Source organism: Octopus bimaculoides, chromosome 4 (genome assembly GCF_046866305.1).
Source record: "Octopus bimaculoides isolate indiv1 chromosome 4, ASM4686630v1, whole genome shotgun sequence".
Classification (NCBI taxonomy): domain Eukaryota; kingdom Metazoa; phylum Mollusca; class Cephalopoda; order Octopoda; family Octopodidae; genus Octopus; species Octopus bimaculoides.
The window spans coordinates 101793156-101815031 of record NC_142931.1 but is presented as its reverse complement, the minus strand read 5'-3'; the positions used below and the strand labels follow the sequence as shown (position 1 = coordinate 101815031).

At 37.4% G+C, this 21876-nt stretch overlaps 1 protein-coding gene across 2 annotated transcripts in view; it reads left to right on the top strand.

Annotated features, from left to right (window-relative positions):
* LOC106867328 (uncharacterized) overlaps positions 1–21876 on the top strand; it is a 149310-nt gene that overhangs the window by 52237 nt on the left and 75197 nt on the right. The window contains exons 2-3 of one of the 2 annotated variants that reach the window (XM_052967314.2): positions 11932–12093; positions 19008–19028. In XM_052967314.2, the coding sequence (XP_052823274.1) occupies positions 11932–12093; positions 19008–19028 (183 nt within the window). The remainder of the gene's footprint in view (positions 1–11931; positions 12094–19007; positions 19029–21876) is intronic. The other variant, XM_052967315.2, reaches the window with a different exon arrangement.

Genomic DNA, 21876 nt, shown 5'->3' with positions numbered 1-21876 from the left:
TTCTCAATGCTGGCAAGTGATTGACAGAGAAGCCGCATTGTGATAAATCTGCCAATAATCATTGTCATTATCATCAACACCTAATCTTGACCTATTTGTAGCTATAATCATCATTAGAGATTGACATTATTGACTAGTTTTCCTTACCCACAATGTTTGATCTTGTATCTGTTAAAAATTGTCAGAAAACTTAGTATAGTTAGTGGTCTTGTATGTAATGTTTCAATTGTGTATGTTCTATATTTGCTTTTACTCAGACCCAAATCAGCTTTGGTGCAGCAGCCTCTTGATTAAAGATGTCTTAGTCATAACCACCCTATTTTCCCAGCCACAATCTACCCTTCACTACATTATCTCCCACTTGTTGTCTTTGAAATCAGGAGCCACATGCAAGAATCTAGGATTAGACAAGTGGCCACATCAGAGAGATGGGATGGTTATATCTAGAAAAGCAGAGGAATTGAATGAACTCATAGATGTTCTTCAGCTTATGTACCTGTACTCTCAATGGCTTCGTAGATCATGCTATTTACACAGGTCACTAACAAAGATGTGTTTTGTAAGGGAATTTTCTTTTTAACTTCTTTCTGTCTTTGTCAGTGAAAACCTGTCAGAATTCTTGTTTCCCTCTGGTGATATTCGGGTTCAAACCTGTTTCTTAAGCCAATCATTTACTTAACTTGCTAACATAAGTATTTGGCAGGAGGTCTGTTCTTTCCCCACCCAATTTTTTGTTGTTATTATTTAACCTCAGGTCAACTTTGATTGATCAGATCTATAATCAGACATTCTTGCTTTTTTTAGAGGAATCTAAGACAATGTTAATGTTCTTGTGGCTTAGTGGTTAGGGTCATGTGTTCAATGCCTGGTGGCATATTGTTTCCTTGAATAAGAAACTTTATTTCATGTTGCTCCAGTTCACTCAGCTGGCAAAATGGAGTTGGACCTCTATTTCAAAGAGCCAGCTTGTCACATTGTGTCATGCTGAATCTCCCCTGAGAACTATTTTAAGGTTACACATATTTATGGAGTGCATTCACCTATTGATTTCCTGAGTAGGCTGTTCCATTGATTGGACCAACTATAACATTCATTGTTCTGACAGAGTGTCAGTAAGGTATGATTTGAAGGATATTTTGCTGCTGTTTGTAGCTGGTTACGTGACCACTCAGAAGCCTTTCACTTGGTCACTATTTTCTCGAAAAACAAAAGAAAACCTTCCAAAATATATTACCCTGTGAAAATTAGATGTGTTTTAGAGAGAATCTATTCTTTCTGTTTTCCCAGTCTTTCTCAGTAAAAATCTGCCAGAATTCATGTTTCCCTGTGGAGATATTTAAGTTCGAGATTTTTTCAACCCCAATCAAACCAGCTGGCATATCAGATCAGCAACATGCCCTGCCCTACCATCTCCTTGACATAAATAATGAATCACTGACACATACTTCTCCACACTTCCACACTATACTCTGTGTGTGTGTGTGTGTGTGTGTGTGTGTGTGTGTGTATTTATATTCTACTGTCGCCTCTCTCTCTCTCTCATATATTTCTATACTCTTTCTGACACTTCTGTCTTTTCGTACTCTTTCCTTCTCTCTCTCTCTCTCCACCTCTGTTTCTCTTGTGTTAACCCATCCTTTTCTCTACCCATTTACACATATGCACTTATTTCCTACCACTTTTATACCTCCTTCCACATAGACCAACTAACAAACACACATGCACACACACACACATATGATGTGGTTGTGTGGTTAAGAAGTTTACTCCCTAATCATGTGGTTTTGGGTTCAGTCTCACTGCATGTCACCTTGGGCAACTTCTATTATAGTCCCAGACAAGCCAAGGCCTTGTGAGTAGATTTGGTTGATGGAAACTGAAAGAAGCCTGTTGTATATGTGTGTGTATTTGTGCATATATATAGGTGAAGGAGTGGCTGTGTGGTAAGTAGCTTGCTTACCAACTACATGGTTCTGGGTTCAGTCCCACTGCGTGGCACCTTGGGCAAGTGTCTTCTACTATAGCCTCGGGCCTACCAAAGCCTTGTGAGTGGATTTGGTAGACAGAAACTGAAGGAAGCCCATCGTATATATGTATATGTATATATATATATATATATATATATATATATATATATATATGTTTGTGTGTCTGTGTTTGTCCCCCCAGCATCGCTTGAGAACTGATGCCTGTGTGTTTACGTCCCCGTAACTTAGCAGTTCGGCAAAAGAGACTGATAGAATAAGTACTAGGCTTACAAAGAATAAGTCCTGGGGTCGATTTGCTTGACTAAAGGTGGTGCTCCAGCATGGCTGCAGTCAATTGACTGAAACAAGTAAAAGAGTAATACACACACACACACACACACACACACACACACACACACGTGCGCACATCTGAATGTGTGTGTGTGTGTGTAATCTTATAGACATCACATGATGGTAATAAATGAGCATCATATAAGCAAGGTTGTTTGTTTCTAGTCTTCTGTTAAAAACATGCCTGGCCATGGAGAAATATTATTTTGGAAACCGGTAAAGGTTGACATGAGGCAGGGCATCTGGCTGCAGGAAATCTACCTCATGACTCATGCAAGCATGGAACAGTGGATATTAGATGATGATATAAAATTTCGTGCAAAGTGTATGATGGCTAAGTGGATAAGTCACTGAACTACTTACATCATGGATTATCAGGAGTTCAAATCCATTGCAGGAATTTTATTTTTGGACAAGATACTTATTCTACATTGTCTCAAGTTCCCTAAGAACTAATATTCTGGTGCTGATAGAATGTGAAGCCTTAATCTGTCAGTAGATGCAAGGCTACAATTAAAAAAAAAGAATTTTTAATACTATATTTCATTAACCCTGAAAGAATGTAAAGCAAGAATGACCTTGAGAGGATTTGAATTCAAAATGGAAAGGGTCAGGGGAAACATCATAAGCATGTTTCTGATGTGTTGTGGTGCTTTTGCCAATTTACTACTCTTTATTATAGTAGTAGTAGTAGTAGTAGTAGTAGTGGTGGTTTCAAATTTTAACACAAGGCCAGTAATTTTGAGGGAGGGATAAGTTGATTATATTGGCCCTAGTGTTCAGCTGGTACTTATTTTATCAACCCCAAAAGGATGAAAGGCAAAGTTGACCTTGACGGAATTTGAATTCAGAATATAAGGGCGGATGAAATGCTACTAAAGATTTTGCCCAGCATGCTAATGGTTCTGCCAGCCCACTGCTTTAATAATGATAATAATAATAATCCTTTCTATTTTGATATTTTGGAGAGGAGACTAGTTGATTATATTGAATTGGGTACTTGACTGGTATTAATTCATTGACCCCAAAAAGTTGAAAGGCACAGTCAACCTTGAACTGAGAGCATGAATACAGGGAAAAAAGATGATACATTTTGCTGGTGTATATTGTTGTTTTGGACTGGGACTGCCCCACAACCATGCAATCTGAGAACATCATTGCCTGTCTGTTATCTAAGTCATTCCACATACTTGAGTCTCTCACATCTTCTTGTAGTTAGTTGGATCACATGTTAGGAATAGATGCATGTTGTATATACATATCTACATGCATACACATTCATAAATATATGAACTCTCTCTTGTACCCACATATATATTTACATGTTTTATTTTTAAGGCTTCAATGAGGAGAGTGATGACAATACTCATGACTCTTTTTTTAGGGATTCCGAGACTGTTAACAGGAAGGGATGAATCTCAGAGACTGAGATCTCATCCAAATTCTTTCAATAGAATAGAAATTACTATAAAGTATCCATGAGTCAGGCAGGTGATAGTGCTAAACTGGGTAGTGGATTGGGTCTATCTTTAAAGGCATATTTTAAAGTATAGGCATACCTAATCTTTATCTGAATCCATCATCTATCTTCACCTTTGGCTACTTCTGCTGTTCTAAATAACCTTGTTCCTTTCTTTCATCCACCCAGCCACCCACTCGTTTTCTGAATACTCTCCTTGGTCACCTGAGCAAATATACTCACCCTTGGTTATTGTGTACTCTTGATACTTATTTGCTCCTCTCACCCACTTCTTGTCTCACAGCTGGTATGGCTTCTCACTATTACCACCCTGTGGTCTACATGCCTGAGCTCCGAATATTGTCACATCATCTTGTGTACAAAACACCACCTTGCCTCTAACCTTAAGCTTTCCTATGCTGGTGTTAGCTGACAACTTGCACTTCCTCAAAGTGATGAGTGAGTGAGACAATCACTTTCTAGTGTTGCTTCAAGTATACCCTGCAGAAGGGTTGATAGACTGGGAAGAGAATGCATATACTTTTTAGGTCCCTTCACTCAAGCTCATTAGTATTGGTTCCATGAAAAACACACCCACTACACTGTGTGAAGTGGATGGTGATAAGAGAAACATCCAGTTGTGGAAACCAGATCAAATGACACATCTATGGAAGCAGCAGCTCCCATTATATGACAACTTAGACCATGATGACCCATCTAATTTGTGCCGACAGGGAAAGTAGATATAAAACTGATACTGATGATGAACTGCATTGTGACTTTCCAAGTACCCTATGTATGCACATAGAGAGAAAGGGAGGTTGGGATCAAGGCAGGTTGTTGATGTTTCTTTACCAAGGGATGTGCCTTCCTCTTGTTTTGTGTTATTTCATCATTTAGAAGGCAGGATAGTGGATGATTGCCTTTGTGGTGTAGGCAGGAGAGTGATTGAAGGTTACAATATTTGAAACAGAGGTTGCTGTTGGTAATAGGTTCAAAAGGTTAGCCATCTGTCTGTGGGAAGCTATGGTGATAGGGAATAGGATATAATGCCGATGATGATGGTGGTAAAACTGACGATGACGATTGATGACAATAATACTTGTGATGATGACAGTGATGTTTATGATTCCACTAGTGGTTGTGATGATGGCTGTGGTTGGTGTGTAAAATTTTCAATGTTAAACAAAATCTTTCAGGAAGTTACTAACTGTAAAAGAATTTGTCAGATTTGCACTTTTTCTTTTTCCAGAACCATGTTTTCCAAGCTTCACTCTCAGTTTTTACTTTATCTGTCTAGCACTTCCTGTTTGGCATTCTGTCAGTCTGGCTGGCCTTTGTCTCAACAGCAGCAGTATCATGTTTCTAACATAACTATGTTATCAGTAATAGTCAAGAGGTGGTGGTGATGGTGAGCTTGTTACACTAGCTCTGTCAGCCAGTCTCCACCTCACTATACAGTGAGTAGCCCTCTATTAATCTCCAGTTGATAAAACTTATTAATTAACACTACTCTTTCTAATTAATAAACTAGTTCATGATGACTCTTTTTTTTTTTTGTTTTGAGGATGGGCTTATTTTCCCACCAAGTATTCCATGGGAATATTTCCTTCTCATGTTAAGATGTAGTGTTGCCATGGTGACAGTGATGTATTAGCTACCCTAATGATGGATAAGGTCCTATCTGATGTTAGTCTAAAGTCCAGAAAGAGTTTTTTTTTCACTGTAAAAAGGAATGAGAAATTTGCTGCCTGAGTTAGGGTCAACAAATTTTATCATGAATGTAGCATATAAAGGATTTAATGACCCAGTTTTCAGTTATGTCATAATGACAATAATGTCTCGCATTGGCAGAAGGCCACAAATTTTTGGGAAGGGTATAGTTCACTGCTACTATATTTTATCCACCTTGGAAGCATGACCGACAAAGTTGACTTTGACAGGATTTTAACTTAGATTGTTGAGAGACAGACCTAATTTTGTCCACTATAACACCAAACATGTCAGTTTATTCAATCCCCCACTTCCACCTTCACCAATTCACGGTTCCCACTCTTGTCAATCCATCTATCACCCATATCATCATCTGCCCCAGTACCTCAGTAATATCACTCAATAATCTGTAAGCTTTATTTCTTCATACACCCATTCTGATATCCCATTGCCTTAGAATATTTAGATGCTGGCATGCCCTTCTGGTTAGGAAGTTCCCTTTGCAACCCCACATTGTCCTAGTGTTCATCTCGCTGTAATACTTTAGATGAGTGTTTTCATTATTGCCTGGCTATAGTGGTTAAGGTATTTGGCACATGATCGTAAGGTCATGAGTTTGATTCTTGCTCAAGTACATTGTGACCTTGAGCAAGACATTTTCTTTCACATTGCTTCAGTCCACTCAGCTAGCAAAAATGATTGTATCTGTAATTCAAAGGGCCAGCCTTGTCACATTGTGTGTCATGCTAAATCTCCTTGAGTATGTGTCTGTGGAGTGTTCAGCCACTTGCCTGTTAATTTCACGAGCAGGCTATTCCATTGATTGGATCAATTAGAACCCTCGTTGTTGTAACCAATGGAATACCAGTCTAAGAGAGGGAGAGAGAGAGAGAGAGAGAGAGAGAATTTATAGCTTTGGGAAGACCATTGCTTTCTGAGTGAAATTTGGTACACATAAACTTTTGGAAGTCTGCTATTTGTTGGCCAGCACATGTTTGTGTGTGTGCATGTTTCCATGTGTCTTTACATTGACATCATTTGAATAAAATCTTTGAAGACCAGTCTAATAAAAATACCTTATTTGAAAGCAAATAAGGGTTGGTGACAGTAAGGGTATCTGGCCATCAAATACTGTCTGAATAAGTCTTGCTAGTGTGGAAAAGCAGACATAAAAATGATGATACATGTTACATATATCTGTAAATTATAATTGTACATCAAGTCTATCTAAACTGTTGTTAGGGACTTTCTAAATTAAACTTAAGTGGTTGTGAAAGAGTCCTCATTATACCACATATGGTTATGTAATGTCGGACTGGTAATAATAGAATGTGACTGCCAGTAAAATTGTTTTATTGAATGAATACATTGATTCTAGAACAAACTTCCATTATACAAACAAACAAAAAGAATGGCTTTTGTTGATGCATTTCATAATTAAAGGTTATTATTGTTGCAGTTTGTTCACATTAAGTATTTGTGAACGTTTCTGTATACCTTATTGTCTTTGCTTCACTATCACAACCACTATCTTCTTCCTCTTCCTCACGTCACAATTTACCTTAGTTTCTATGTTGTTTAATATTCAAAACATCCAGACTTCAACAATGTTCCCATGCTACAGTTTGGCCAATATGCACTGGCTATCCTGCATTACATGACATACAATCTACCCTAACTTCACCTCTATTGTCTTTCTCTACTCTCACATTCTACTTTCATACATTCTTCCATTGTCACTTTGTATTACTCCCACTATTCATCATCTTGTCCTCTGTAAAGATATTTATTATCAGATGCCAAAGTGAAGCTGTGATACTTTTATACCAACATTATTTCATTATTTCCTTCTGTTTAAAGCTCTATTAGTCATCACTATCACCATCATAACTACCATCACCACTATTATAACCTTACTGCCATCAACATTACCGTTCTTAGGATGATCCTGGTCCTCAATTTTGTCCTCCCCATCATTGTTTTTCTTGTAGTTCATTCTCAACATTCTAGTACTCTGATTCATCCCAGTACCCTCAAGCACTCTCTATATCACTTGGTAATCTATATTTCATGTGATATATTAATATATCTGCTCTACACACCCACACACCATTCTCTTTCCCCTTGTCTTTCTAATATTGTTACAGTATTCTCTTCATTTTACTCTGGTATACAACTGTGTGTGAGTGTGGTCTTTGTATTTGAGTAGTTTATATTCGTAGGTATGTGTGTGGTCTGTGTTTGTATATGTGTGGGGTTTATATTTGCATAGATGCATATATGATCTGTATTTCTGTATATGTGTGTGGTCTGTTTTGTAGTTTATAGTTTTGTACAAAAATGTAAATTCATCAAAAAACAAACAGATGTAATAACATTTAAAATGGCTTCCTCTATATTCTCTACTGACCAATTCAGTGGTGACAAGCTACATCAATCACTATAAAATGTACATATGATATGAGGCTTCATTTTTAACTGAAATAAATACACAGAAAAATGCATGTTACAAGTTATAACTGAAAAAGATGGATGTTACAGATTACAGATGGTGTTCTGTATTGATACATACACATTTTGTTCAAATACATTTGTGTATGTTTAGAGTGTTCCTGCACAATGTAGGGAAAGTCTATGTATGCACTGATCTCATTGGTAGAAACTGTTGGCTATAAAAACATTGTATTGTATGGAAAAATGTTGATGGTGTAGGTTTCTTTTGGTGTCTGTTCATCTGAGCAAATGAAATGATGCACTAGGTGATAAACCTGAAACATAATGGAGACTGCGGTTGCTTCTTAATGTTGTCAGCAAAGTAGATGCTGTTATTAATAAAGTGGCCTCGCCAGTGATGGGTCCAGGAAGTGATGATATAAGATTGGCTGTTACTGAAGCAAGCCCCATCAGTAGACTGTTAAAGAAAATGATAAAGCCTTGCTTATTGGCACCAGTTGATCTGTTGACAGGAACAGAAACCAACAGAATATTCCTACCAGGAATATAAAATCATGGGGCATTTGCTACATGTATTTGTATTATGCATATAATCTGGTTGTGAATGTTTGTGTCATTGTGTGGTAGTCTATGAAAATGTGAGTAGTTGTAGTGTATGAGTGTGTATGTGGTTGCAGTCAGTGTTGACATGTGTATGTAAGACTGTACTTAATGTATATTTAGTACAAAATATCTCCTCCTGAGGTATTTTCCCCTCTGCCATATTGTTGATAATGATAATCAGCACCACTATATTCCTCCTCAATTGCTCTATACATTGATCACTTCCTACTCATGTTAATTTTGTAGAATATACTTTACTGAAAAGATTTAATAAAATTGAAACATACCTGTTGCCTTCAATTGACTTTAAAGACTAGATCCATACTCATCTACATTGTTTATATAGTCCAAAAATTTCATAAAGAAGATTGTATTGGAGTTGTCTTCCTTGCTTGTTAATTCTAGATTTTATACAACCTTAAAGTTTCTGAGTTTTTGTCAAATAATTGCATAAATAATCTCAGTTGCTCTAAGTTTTAAAATTCATTGTGTTACATATGTGAGACCCTAATCATATGTTTAAGCATATATGTGCATGTATGTTTATTGCGGATAACCTACATTTGTGTGTGTGTGTGTGTATGTGTGTGTGTGTGTGTGTATGTATATATATATATATATATATATATATATATATATCTCAACACTTTTTTTTTTTCATTTTTGTAGACCTAATCTAACATTGAACAAAGAGTATAGATGTTTGTATATTTTCTTATTTGGGGGTACAAATCTAAAAGTCACTTTTGTTCCCTTTGTAATGCGATTTTTGTATTACATGTGTGTATTTATGTTGTGTATTAATATATATATATGTGTGTGTGTTTCTCTCTATATATATGCGTGTGTGTATATGCATATGAATATTTATATACACACATATATAAGGGGAAGTCAAAAGTTATCCACTTCCGCCATAACATATCTTTATTATTGTCACACTGCTGTCTGCGCATGCGTGCTTATAGTTGGTACTGTTCTGGTCACATGATCAAAGTTTGATTCTGATTGCATCATTTTTCTTTCTTGCTTTACAGTGTAAACATGGCTACTCCACTAGCAATGTGCACCAAAGAAGAGCAAAGATCAGTGATCTGATTTCTCTGGTCGGAAGGTGTGTTAGGTGCTGAAATTCATCAGAGGCTTTTAGCACAATATGGGGACAGTGCACTACTGTGTAGAAGTGTTTATGAGGGGATCAAAAAGTTTAAAAGTGGTCGGACAAACATGACGCATGGAGAGGGAGCAGAATGCCCATCACCCTCCACCACTGACGAGAAGATTCTGCAAGCTTATGAGATTGTAATAGTGAATTGGTTCACCATTACCATCTCTTGGAACATTGCTCTTTATTCTTCTTTGGCATGTCCAAGCTTAAACTTCGATCACTTGACCACAATAGTACCATCTATGAGCACGCATGCGCAGAAGGTAGTGTGACAATAATTAAGATATGTTATGGTGAAAGTGTGGATAATTTTTGACTTCCCCCTCATATATGTGTGTGTATGTAATATATATATATATATATATATATATATATAAAAGGTCAGTGTGTATGTTTTGCATTTTCTCTTTTAGTGCTTTGAATTTTAGCCATGCTGGCCTTCAAGGACTTAACTCATCATATTGACCCCAGTGCCAGTCTGATACTTATTTTATTGATCTTGATTTGTTGAACTACTAAGAGACGTAGAGGGACACAACAAACACACCCCCATACAACAGGCTCTTCACAATTTCTGTCTATGAAATTCAGCTCATAAGATTAACCTAAGGCTATGGCAGAAGATACTTGCCTAAGGTGCTATACAGCAAGACTGATCTAGAAGTACATGCTTGCTGAACAGACTTTTTTAACCCTGCTGCTGTGTGTGTGTGTGTGTGTGTGTGTAGACATGACAACCTCTGTAATCTAATGCTGGTACCACAGTAAAATGTTGAAATGGTTGGCATATGTGAAAAATGGATTGAATGAGGGAACAAGAAGTTAACAACTCCAAATAAGAGCCTGAATCTGACTGTAAAACTCTGTCAAAACCATGCTGGCATGAAAGCAGACATAAAATGATATTGCTGCATAGAATTGATTGTATAACTGAATGGAGTCAGTTTCTTAGAGGACGGGGTAGGGTGGGGGTGGGGAAGAGAATGTGTGTATGTCTGTATATAACAAGCTGTTTGACATCACTGCATTGAAAAAAAAAATTGAGTTCGCTTTGAAGTGAGTGACATAACAATGAAACAAGGTTGATATGTGGTATGTTCTTGTCTTTGGTTAATACTGATGATGTCATCACTGTCATTTCATTTTGATGTTATTTTATACATATATGTTTTGTCCTAAATTTACAAAGGTATTTGCCTGTATCTCTTTTGTATGGAATAATTTTGGTTTTTCAAATCTCTTCCATTTCTAACACATACACAATAGATGTAGCTCTAAATTCTTTTAATTTACTTCAAATATTTCCTTGAACAATTTAGGGTAGGTTTATGCCATTTTTGAACTAGTAAAGACATGTTTTGTAGAATGTATGTCTTTACTTACACACACACACACACACACACACACACACACACACATACACACACACACACACACCTTGCCTTGAGCCTCTACACTCTGATGTAGTTGTTGGGTCATTGTCATGACATTTGGCCTGTCATAGGCACTTTTTAAGACCTAGTGGAGTCCATCTCTCTCCAGGTCTGATTGTAGCTGATTTCTTTAAGAAAGAGAGACAGAAAGAAAAAAATAATGAGAGAAAGAGAACAACTGACTCCAGCACATGACTGGTACTGAAAGAATGGAAGACAATGCTTACCTTGATGCGATTTGAACTTAGAGCGCAGTGCTAACTCACTGTAGTAAAAGAATACAAGATCAAGAGTATCTAAATTTGAAAAAAAATCTAAGGTTATGATAAATCATCATCATCATTATTATTATTATTATTATTATTATTATTATTATTATTATTATTTTCCAATTGATTTGCATTTTATTTCATCTTCCAGCCAGGTCTCAACCTGAGACCTAAGGCACATGTATATTAGATGGAGAGTAACTTCCTGAGAATGTGGGTGGTTGATGTCAACACAGCTTTTTAAGTCTCATGGATTGTTGGTTTCCCAGGGATCTGGTCAAAAAAAATGTTTTGGTACCTTTCTTGATCATTCCCAGGCACCTACAACAACAGGGATGGTTTTAGTTTTTAATTGCCATGTCTTAGATATCTCAATCTCAAGGTCCTTATATTTCAACAGTTTTTCAAATTCCTTTGCTGAGTTGTTTCTATCAGTAGGCACTGTCATATCAATTAACAAGCATGTTGTTGTTATTATTATTATTATTATTATTATTATTTCTCTTTCTTCTAGGGAAAAGAGCGTTATAAAGTCCGTTGGGTTGGTTATCCATCATCAAATGACACATGGGAACCACGAGAAAATCTGCTACCTTGCATTGAAATGGTTGAAGATTTTGAGAGAGATAGACAAAGATTAAAAAAGCGACGAGCAGAAGAAAGAAGAATCAGAAAAGTAAAAAGATCTTTCCTCTTGTTTTTCTTTACTACTCTATTTTAGTTTATTCCTTCCATGCATTAAATGCTTCTTGACCATTTACATTTAAATATAAAATTATTTCCCAACATTTAATAGAAGGAATAAATTTGATCTTTTTTGTCCTCCTTTGAGTGTGTTGGCCATTATGGTGAGATTGTCTGCGGTGACTGGTGAATAAGAAATTCTGTATGGTTCCATTAGGTGTTACGGCATGGACTGAAGAGTTAAATGACAGTGAGCTAAAAGAAACATCAAATGGGATTAAAAATGCTGGAAATGCTTTCAGTAGATGCACTGAGGCTAGGGTAAAGGCAGGGACAGGAGTGGATAAATTCGAGAGGAGCCCACTAGCATCTGTTGGCCATAGAAGAGATTGGTTCACTCTCTCTCTCTCTATCTATCTCTCTATCTCTCTGTCTCTCTCTACAAAACTGCAGTGTATATAAGGTAGGTATGTATAAGAAGCATGCTGTTGCTCTGAGTATGAAACTTGGGGTATGGCAAGTGCAGAGGATCTGCACTGGCTTACCTGTTGGATTCCCTGTGTTGATTTACAATGAAAGTCTGTATTGTACAAGTGGATTGAGGAAGTGGCTAGGCAACCATGGAAAATCAGTCATGTACAGAAGACAATGTCACTATGCTGGTATGGACATGTGATGTACACAGATGGTATGTGGTGAGTATAAATGCACTTGAAATGGTGAAGGATAGTTCCATGAAGCAGAGCTGGATGAAGACTAAAGAAACAGCATTTAGTTTGAACCAAAACCTGTTAGGTCATCATAGATGAGGTGATTGTTGAGTGAGATGCATGATACAATTCTCTATGATCGACCCATCCAAATATGTAAACATAGCAGAAACACATTGGCTGTGTGGATAGGATACTGGTCTATTTACTCATATTGAGTTCAACTCCATTGCAAGAATTTTGCTATGTATTATGGCAGTACACTTAATTCTGTTATCAAGTTCACCTAGCATTTTGGAATAGGTAACCAAATCACCTGGGAATACTATCAGTGATACATTGGTGCCCTATTCTGTGGGAGACTTATCTCTGATCTGCTAAATGAATCTGTTGCTAATCAATTTGATTTTTTTTTTTTTTTGTGTTTGTGTGTGTATGTGTGAGAGATATGTGCATGCATCTGTGTAATTGTGCTTTTGTGATAAACTTGTGTATGCACGTCTTTGAGATGTTTATGTGTGGGGATGTGTCTTTTTGTTTGTGTAAAATTCCTTTCTAAATACAAACTCGATTGTTTTAAAATTAAATTTATTTATAATCTAAGAAATAAATTCATAACCAAAGAAATAAAAAAAAACAGTTTGACTTGCTAAAATTTTCTTACTTTTCCTATTTTGTTAGTCGGTAAATAGTGGTGGGGTAGTGCAATTATAAAGTAGGATCTATCGATTCTATCTCAGAGAAAATTTTACTTAATTTTCGGCAAATATCCTGCTAATCTTTATTAAATTCTTCCAAAATAACTAAATATATAAATCTACCCAACAAATCATTTCATCTTTCATATTTTCTCTAACTATGCTTAAATGTTCCACTGACTTATTTTCTCACTTACTGAAATTCTGGAACTGTATTGGCAGACATATTCATATAATTTTTCCTTTGATAGAAATTTTCTCAGACAGTTTAGTTCTCCTAACCGTTGCTTTGGAACATCCAAGAAGAATTGATTAATACCAATTTTGCAAATCATTTCCTCACATTTTATTTTTAGAACAGCAAATTCATCTTAGCAGGAACGTCTTAAGAAAAGCCAGCTTTCAGTCTGCCAGCAATCATTAGATGCATGCTTGGTAAGAAGAACAGTGCTGCTAGTGTCTTGTTTAGATACCATGCACTGATGAAGTAGTCAGTGCAAAAGTGCAGAATCTTTCCAAATAAACCAAATATTTTGGCTTCAATGTACTTTGAGTCAGAGGGCTACTATGTAATTATTCATCATGCCAGAAATAGTGACTAAATCTCTCTCAAATCACAATTTACTGTCTTAAAAAAGAAAGAGAATAAAAAGAAGGGGGCATGTTAGATTAAGTACTTCTAGTTTCATTGTGTCATTATCATCATAATCATCATTTAACATCTGTTTTCCATGCTGGCATGGGTTGGACATTTGGACAAGAGTTGGGGAGCTGCACCAGGTTTCACTTGTCTGTTTTGGCAAGGTTTCTGTGACTGGATGCCCTTTTTAAGGCCAACTATTTTGCAGAGTGTACTGGGCGCTTTTTATGTGGCACCAGCACAGGTACTTTCTACATGGCACCAGCACCAGTGGGGTCACGAAGTAGTTTGCAAGACAGAGGCCTGTCTGCTGACAAAGAGAGTGGAAATGAGGGAAGTCGCTGTGTGCCAGGTGAGAGGTTAGAGTATAATAGAGGGACGGAAATAGTTGTCTTACTATTGAGATACTTGGCAACCCCACTAGGACAAGGAAAGAGAAGGTGGAAGACTGTTAGAGAGAAAGATAGAGAGACAGTCAGAGAGAGAGAAATAGATGGTGTTGGAAAAGTATTGGGGCCTTCCCACAGGGAACAGTTGGAGAGAGTATAAGTAGTACAGAGGGGATAGAGGGGGATTCTCAATGAGGAAGATATGACTGTAGCAAGTGATGGTGAGAGAAATTGGAGTGGGGGGTGGAGAAAAATTGAAGGATGGAGAGTGTGCGGATAGGCACATGTGGGAGAATGGTGGGGGTGTTTTAGTAGGTGATGTGTGTAAGGGAAACTGGAGGGGCCTGCAGTGAGTGGTAGGGATATTGGAAAAATGGGTTGTGGAGAAGTTTTGATAGAAGAAAGATAGTGTGTGTGTGTGTGTGTGTGTGTGTGTGGTGGTGGTGGTGGAGAACATGTCTGTAAAGGACATGCTACAATTTTACTTAGCTTGACTTGTTTTCTAAAGCACAGCAAATTGCTAGAAGTTTCAGTCCCTTGTAATCTCCCCAGTAAGGTTCAACATCTGAAGATCGTTTCTCACCACTTCATCCCACATCTTGCTGGGTCCACCCCTTCCACAGGTTCCCTCCACAATTAGAGATCAGCACTTCTTTATGCAGCTGTCCTCATTCATATGCACCACACGACCATAACAGCACACTCTTCTCTCTTATATGCTACATCTGATGCTGCTTATACTCAATTTTTCTCTTAAATCATTTACACTCTATTGTATATGCACACTGATGTTACCCATCCAGCAGAGCATATTGGCTTCATTTCCTTTCAAGTCTTCAGGTGTCCTCTGCAGTCACAGCCCACGATTCACTGTCATGTAGCATAACTGTCCAAACACAGGCAACATACACTGCCTTTCATTCTAAGCGAGAGGCCCTTTTTCACCAACAGAGGTAGAACTCTCTGAACTTTGCCCAGCCCATTCTTTTTCAAGCAACTCTTTCAGAGCATCCTCCTCCTCTGCCAACTTGGTCACCTAGATAACAGAAGCTATCTACTACTTCTAAGGACCTCTCTGTACATTTGTGGAAGTCTATTTTCTCTACATTCTTAGTGTTTATTGACTACTTTCTCTGTTAATCTTCTTGTGATACCACTACACCTTTTATGTATCTATGGCTTGCACTGGGTACACTGTATGGAATTTCTACCTATACCCTTTCTTCTATGTATCGAACAGGGCCACCTCCCTGAAGGGACTAGTAATTGTCTGTTGTACTTTCTAGGACTTTAGTCTTTGGTAAATTAATTCTAAGACCCTTTGATTCCAGACTTTCTTTCCACACTTGAAATTTCTTCTCTAGTTTGGTAGTGATTCTGCTATAAGAACAAGGTCATCAGCATAGAGGAGCTCTCAAGGGCAGTCAGAAATTCTTGTGTTATAGCCTGGAGGGCTATGAAAAACAAGAAGGGAGCTGAGAACCAGTCTTTGGTGAACTCCTACCTGTACACTAAATTTGTTGCTATACTACTCATTGCTGATTTTCACCTTGCTAACAGCATCATTGTACATGGCTTGTGCAGCTCTTACCAACCACTCATCTATCCCTAGCTTCCACACTGCCCATCAGATAAGGGAGTTGGGGGCCCTGTCCAAGGCTTTCTCCGAAACAGGATGGTCACAGCTGGAATGGCTTTGATTATATAGGTTTGCTCATTTGAATCTAACCTTGAGCTAGACAATTACTGCAATTTAAGTTGAATTCAAACAGTCATTGAATTGTGTGTGTGTGTGTTTCTGAGAGGATTTCAATAACGGATTACATACAGCATGGAATATGTAATATGCTGAACATAGGGGTTGCTAGCTCTTCTCTCTAAATATGTCAAATTGTTGACTCAGCAATCTGGATTTCTATTGTATATCCAATTCTACAACATATGTGGAGAGGGTAAGCTAGACATAATGCATTAAAGTGGCCCCAGTACCTGACTGGCTTTTGTTTTGTTGACCCCCAGAAGGGTAAACAGTGCAGTTAACTTTACATATGGCAGGATTTGAATTCAAATCACAAAGTACTGTTGGCTTTGTCAGCGAAAGAAGGGCAGCGTTGTTGACCTTGTTTGAAGCCACCAAGATTGGTGGTGGAAGGAAGAGAGAAATTGATTCTCAGACTTGATCCCTGATTGACAACAGTGTGAACTCCATTTGGCATGCATGGGCCTAACTGGAAGTATTAAATTGCTGGCCCTGTTCCAAAATTTGAAACTACTATTATTATGTTTGGGTTAGGAATGAGGGGAAAATTGTTGTCCTTTGTAAGCACTCTTAGGTCATTCTGCTTTTGTTTTAATTTGTTGACCTGCTTCACACAATTGTATACAAAATATGTGAATGGATGTATAGTATATACATTCATGAACACTAAATGTCAGCTCAGCAAAAGGCTCAACCAGCTGATCACAACTGACTTGTTAATTGAAGGATATGGAATATAACAATGTCCAGGTCTGTGTTAGACTTTTGAATGTAGGTTTTAAATAGGATATTTAATTAAAATACTGTTAATTAAATCATGTTAATGAGTTCATCTGGCTTGAGAGTGGCATAAGTGTGTGTGTGTGTGTGTGTGTGTGTTAACATGTCAATGCACATCACAAAGACTTTATACCTTGTGTGCCCAGTGAATGTTTTTATTCTGCTGCAGATTATTATATGTGTCATAAACATTGTGCAAGAGAATTAACTCTGCTTTCATGGATAAAACTGTGTTAGTCGGTTCTTGTGGTGGCTAAAGAAACTTAACTTGTAAGACTACTGTTTTATCCTTGTGATTTTATAGAAATACAATGGTCTGTTCTAAACTTGATTCAATAAAAGGACCTTAAACTTCAATAAACACCCTCTCCCTAAGAATCTGACTGGGGTTTTAAGCAAGTGGTACCCTTTTGTAAAGAGTTAGGTAGAATATGAGCTTTAAGGGTTTGAAATGGAGTTATTGGCATCATTTCCTAAAAGATGCATAATCTTATAGTTAATTCCTTCTGAGAAACTATCTCTAAGCCCTAACTCTTGAGGGGTCTTTCAGGATTTAATATATATGGTGGGATATCGTTTTATGATCATATACCGTCAAGCTCAAGCTAATGAGGAACAAATGAGGTGGTTGTGGGAATTTATGCATTTAACTGCTGATTGCAAGGTCATATGTTCAAAACATCCTATAACTAATGTACTGCACACTTGCTACTTTGATGGGTTAATTTTGTGCAATTGATTTGCTTAAAATAGAACAGATTTGGGTTAATCAACGGCAACATCACTCTGCTTACCCCAGACTGCCAAGCTGTAAAATGGGCACTGCCATCAGTCATTTCATTGGTTGTTTCAATGATAGATAAGACAATTAATAATCTTCAGTGACAAGAGCAATAGCAAGATCAGTTTTGATAATAATGATAATGATATAAACATTAAAAATAGAAAAACAAAACGAAAAAAAAAGACATCTTTCCCCAAATTCAGTTTTTCTACCAAAGGTAAGGAAAGCTACATTTGACATAGTTAGCAATAACAGTATAAGTTTATAGAAAATAATGTGATCAGTATTGGTTACCTGGGCGTCGCTCGGTAGGATGGTGGTTCATTCATATGTAAAAGGCATTCATTCATATGTAAATGGGATGATGAGTCCTATGCTGTCTTATTTGTAGTAACAAAATCCTCGCCACTGGTTGGTACAGGTGTGAAAGGGTGGAAGTAGTAGTCCCAGAATCCTCCCAATATCCCAGCAGATGTTATTGTTTAACCTGATGTCTGCCTTGATCCCGCAGCACTTTAATGTGAGGCATTCCAACTGTAAACATTTTGTCTGTCTATCTTTCACTACATTACTACATTGTCTGTGGTATTTCATTCATTTAAGACAGTAATTTGAAGAGGATTTGGCTGTGGAAAACTGTACAGGTGAAATAACTGCATAGTTTCTCACAGCTGATGCTGGAGGAAGATTTAGCTGCTATTTGTAGCAGGCTGAGTGGCTTCATAGTCTTCCTCAGCTCTATACTGATCATCAGATGTAGATATAAGGTACAAGTAATTTGGAGGGTACCTGCTCACGCTTCTCTTTAACATCTCACTCATAACAGCAAGACTGTTCATCCCTACCTCAAATGAGGTAGATTATGATGAAGCAGGTTTGGTAAGTTGTGTGATGACCATTGTGGTTTGATCATCAGTAGAACCCACTCCCTCTGAAGAAGGTGATTATATTTGGCTTGCTAACTTTGTGGGGTTGGAAACTTGAAAGACAAGCTGGCATGTCTGTTACTCATTTAATGCTAAGGAAGTCGGAGTAAGCTCCTTTCTGTAGTATGGGCCTCCTACATTAGCTTTTCAAAAGTAATAGATGAATATGGTGTCTACTGTATAATAAATATACTTATATATTTCTTTTCCTTGTTTTAAGAAGCAGACCTTAAATGACGTGGTAAGTTTTCCTATTTATTGTTTGTTGATTTTTTAAAAAAATTTTTGGTTTCATTGGGTGCTAAGTTGTCTTTTAGGAACTACTTGGTCAGCTCTGCTGGGGTATACGTAGAAAAGCAGTTGATTAATTCTCTAGGGGGAATAACATCATAGGGCCATGACCTTGGATATACTACACCTCAGTCTGGTCTAGAGTTACATTGTACATTCTGTCATGCAATGGTAGATTACTTGTTTAGGGTGTAGCCTCTGGCAGTGTCAAAGTGCTCTTACTCATTCTGCATGACTACACCTATAACATAGAGGTTGCTTAGAAGTAACCCTTAAATACAAAACTTCAAATATGTTGAAATGCACATTCTGCCTTGCACTGGTTATTCATGAGAAGTAAAGTGTGGCAGCCATAGACTTCCTTAGTAATATCCTTGTCACACTGCATTCCTGTAACAAAATCACTCTATGGCACAATGCACAGTGTGCTAGTGTTGTGGAAATTGCTGATTTCATTGTTTTGAAGCCACCAAGAAGTTCAGTACTTTTGATCTACTGAGTTCCTATTTTGAATTGGAAATCACACTAAATTGTTATGCAGTAGTTGGTTGTAAGCAGGGAAATGCAGCAATCAGAAACTGACTCGATTGCCTCCCCACCCCTGTATTACAATGGACTCTACACACAGCTTAATTAACCACTGCATACCCAGTGTATAAAGCTGTTGACCTCTTATGCTGCCAACCACTGTGTATCAGTGCAAGCAAGCAACGTACCAATGTTGCAGTGTCAAGGTATGTGGTTTAGGAAGCTGTGTTAGCAATTTACCATGCTTGCATGTTGTTGGGGGGGGAAAAAAGACCATGCTTTATCACATGGATAAAAACCCTATGTAGCATGGTTGTGAAGCAGTTTACACACGTTTACATATGTTTTGCTGCCCAGTCTGTTTTTTTTTCTCTTTTTTTTTTGTCGATTTATAATAAAAGGCTTGGTTGGTGACTGGATTGCAGATGGGGAAGGTGTATTTGCTTGGTGCATGATGGTGCAAAGTATAATGTGCAGCTAATTCATTGTAGATATTTTGTAGATTAATTATAACAACAAAAAGAAAAAAAAACAAGGTCATTGTTCTATATTTAGAGATATAAACAAATGTGTGCAGCAGTTGTGTGTGTTTGTGTATGTATCTCTGCTTCTATTTATGTACATAGGATTATGTGTGTGTGTTAGATTGCCTGTGTATGTGTGTGCCATTAGCAGAACCATTTCCATTTTGTTTCACAAATAGTCTTCATTTACCAAAATTTGCCCAAACTAACAAACCCCAGGCCCAGTGATTTAACTCAACTCTGTAGCTTCTGTTACATGCAGGAAGACTGTGTGTGTGTGTGTTTTATATACTTATGTCTGTGTGTGTGTGTATGTAGCTGTGTATCCTGTGTATGTGTGTTTCCTCTCATATTATAGTTGGTTACATCTTGTTTAGTCAGATATGTTTGGCATCACCAGATCACTCACAATGACACTGTTTCATGCATTGTAACTTTCAATTTTTTTTTGCTGCTTTTAATTTGATTTATTCTTTTAACAGTGGCAGAGTAGAAAGACCTAGAATCAATGGGGTGGAGAGTAGATCATGTAATTAAGGTTCTGTGTTTGTGTATATACTCTTTTACTCTTTTACTTGTTTCAGTCATTTGACTGTGTCCATGCTGGAGCACCGCCTTTAGCTGAGCAAATCGACCCCAGGACTTATTCTTTGGAAGCCTAGTACTTATTCTATTGGTCTCTTTTGCCGAACCGTTAAGTTACGGAGGACGTAAACACACCAGCATCGGTTGTCAAGCGATGTTGGGGAGACAAACACAGACACACAAACACACATACATATATATATATATACGACAGGCTTCTTTTCAGTTTCTGTCTACCAAATCCACTCACAAGGCTTTTGTCGGTCCGAGGCTATAGTAGAAGACACTTGCTCTATATGTTGAGGTGAACTGCATGACAGTGAGGTATTATGAATTGTAACTCATATTCACCCAAAGAATACTCAATTGTATTCGTGTTTACTTAAAAAAGAAAACAAAAATTGAAAAGGAAAAAGTAATAGATTTTATCTTATTCTTCATTGTCATTATCACCGTTCTGATCTTAGTCTTTTATCATCATTATGATTGTCATTGTTAATATTATCACCATTGAACTTGACAATTATGGAGAAAAGATGAAACCTCTGCTAGTTTTGAGTCTGTAACGATTTCATTCCCTAGCTGAATCCATTTCATTGCCAGTTACTTTGATTCTGAATTTGTGAAAAGAAAAAAAAAAAAAAGGTTCATTATCATTACTTCACATTTTAGTATTTCCTTACCATCACCACTACACATTTTTATAGTCAGTCAAGGATTAAGAAAAATCATTACTGGAAATGGTTAATCTCAATGAAACTAGTGTTTCCCTCTCCAGATTTCGACAAAAGTGCACCTTCCCCACTTCATTTCCCATCAGATGTTGGTGAAAGTGTTCATCCTCTTGATTTTGAGGAAAGTGTTTCCTCCCAGATCTTAACAGAATTACTCTACATCTAACTATGAAACAGAAATTTAACTGTTTCTTTCATGCAAGACCACAGCGGTCATGCTTTAATAAAGCTGTAAGGAAATAGGTGTGAAACATTTTGCCAAAATGATCATACAATAGGTGCAGACATGGTTGTGTGATAAGAAGCTTGCTTCTTAACCACATGGGTCCAGGTTCAGTCCCACTGCATGCACCTTGGGCATGTGTCTTCTACTATAGCCTTGGGCCAACCAAAGCATTGTGAGTGGATTTGGTAGACAGAAACTGAA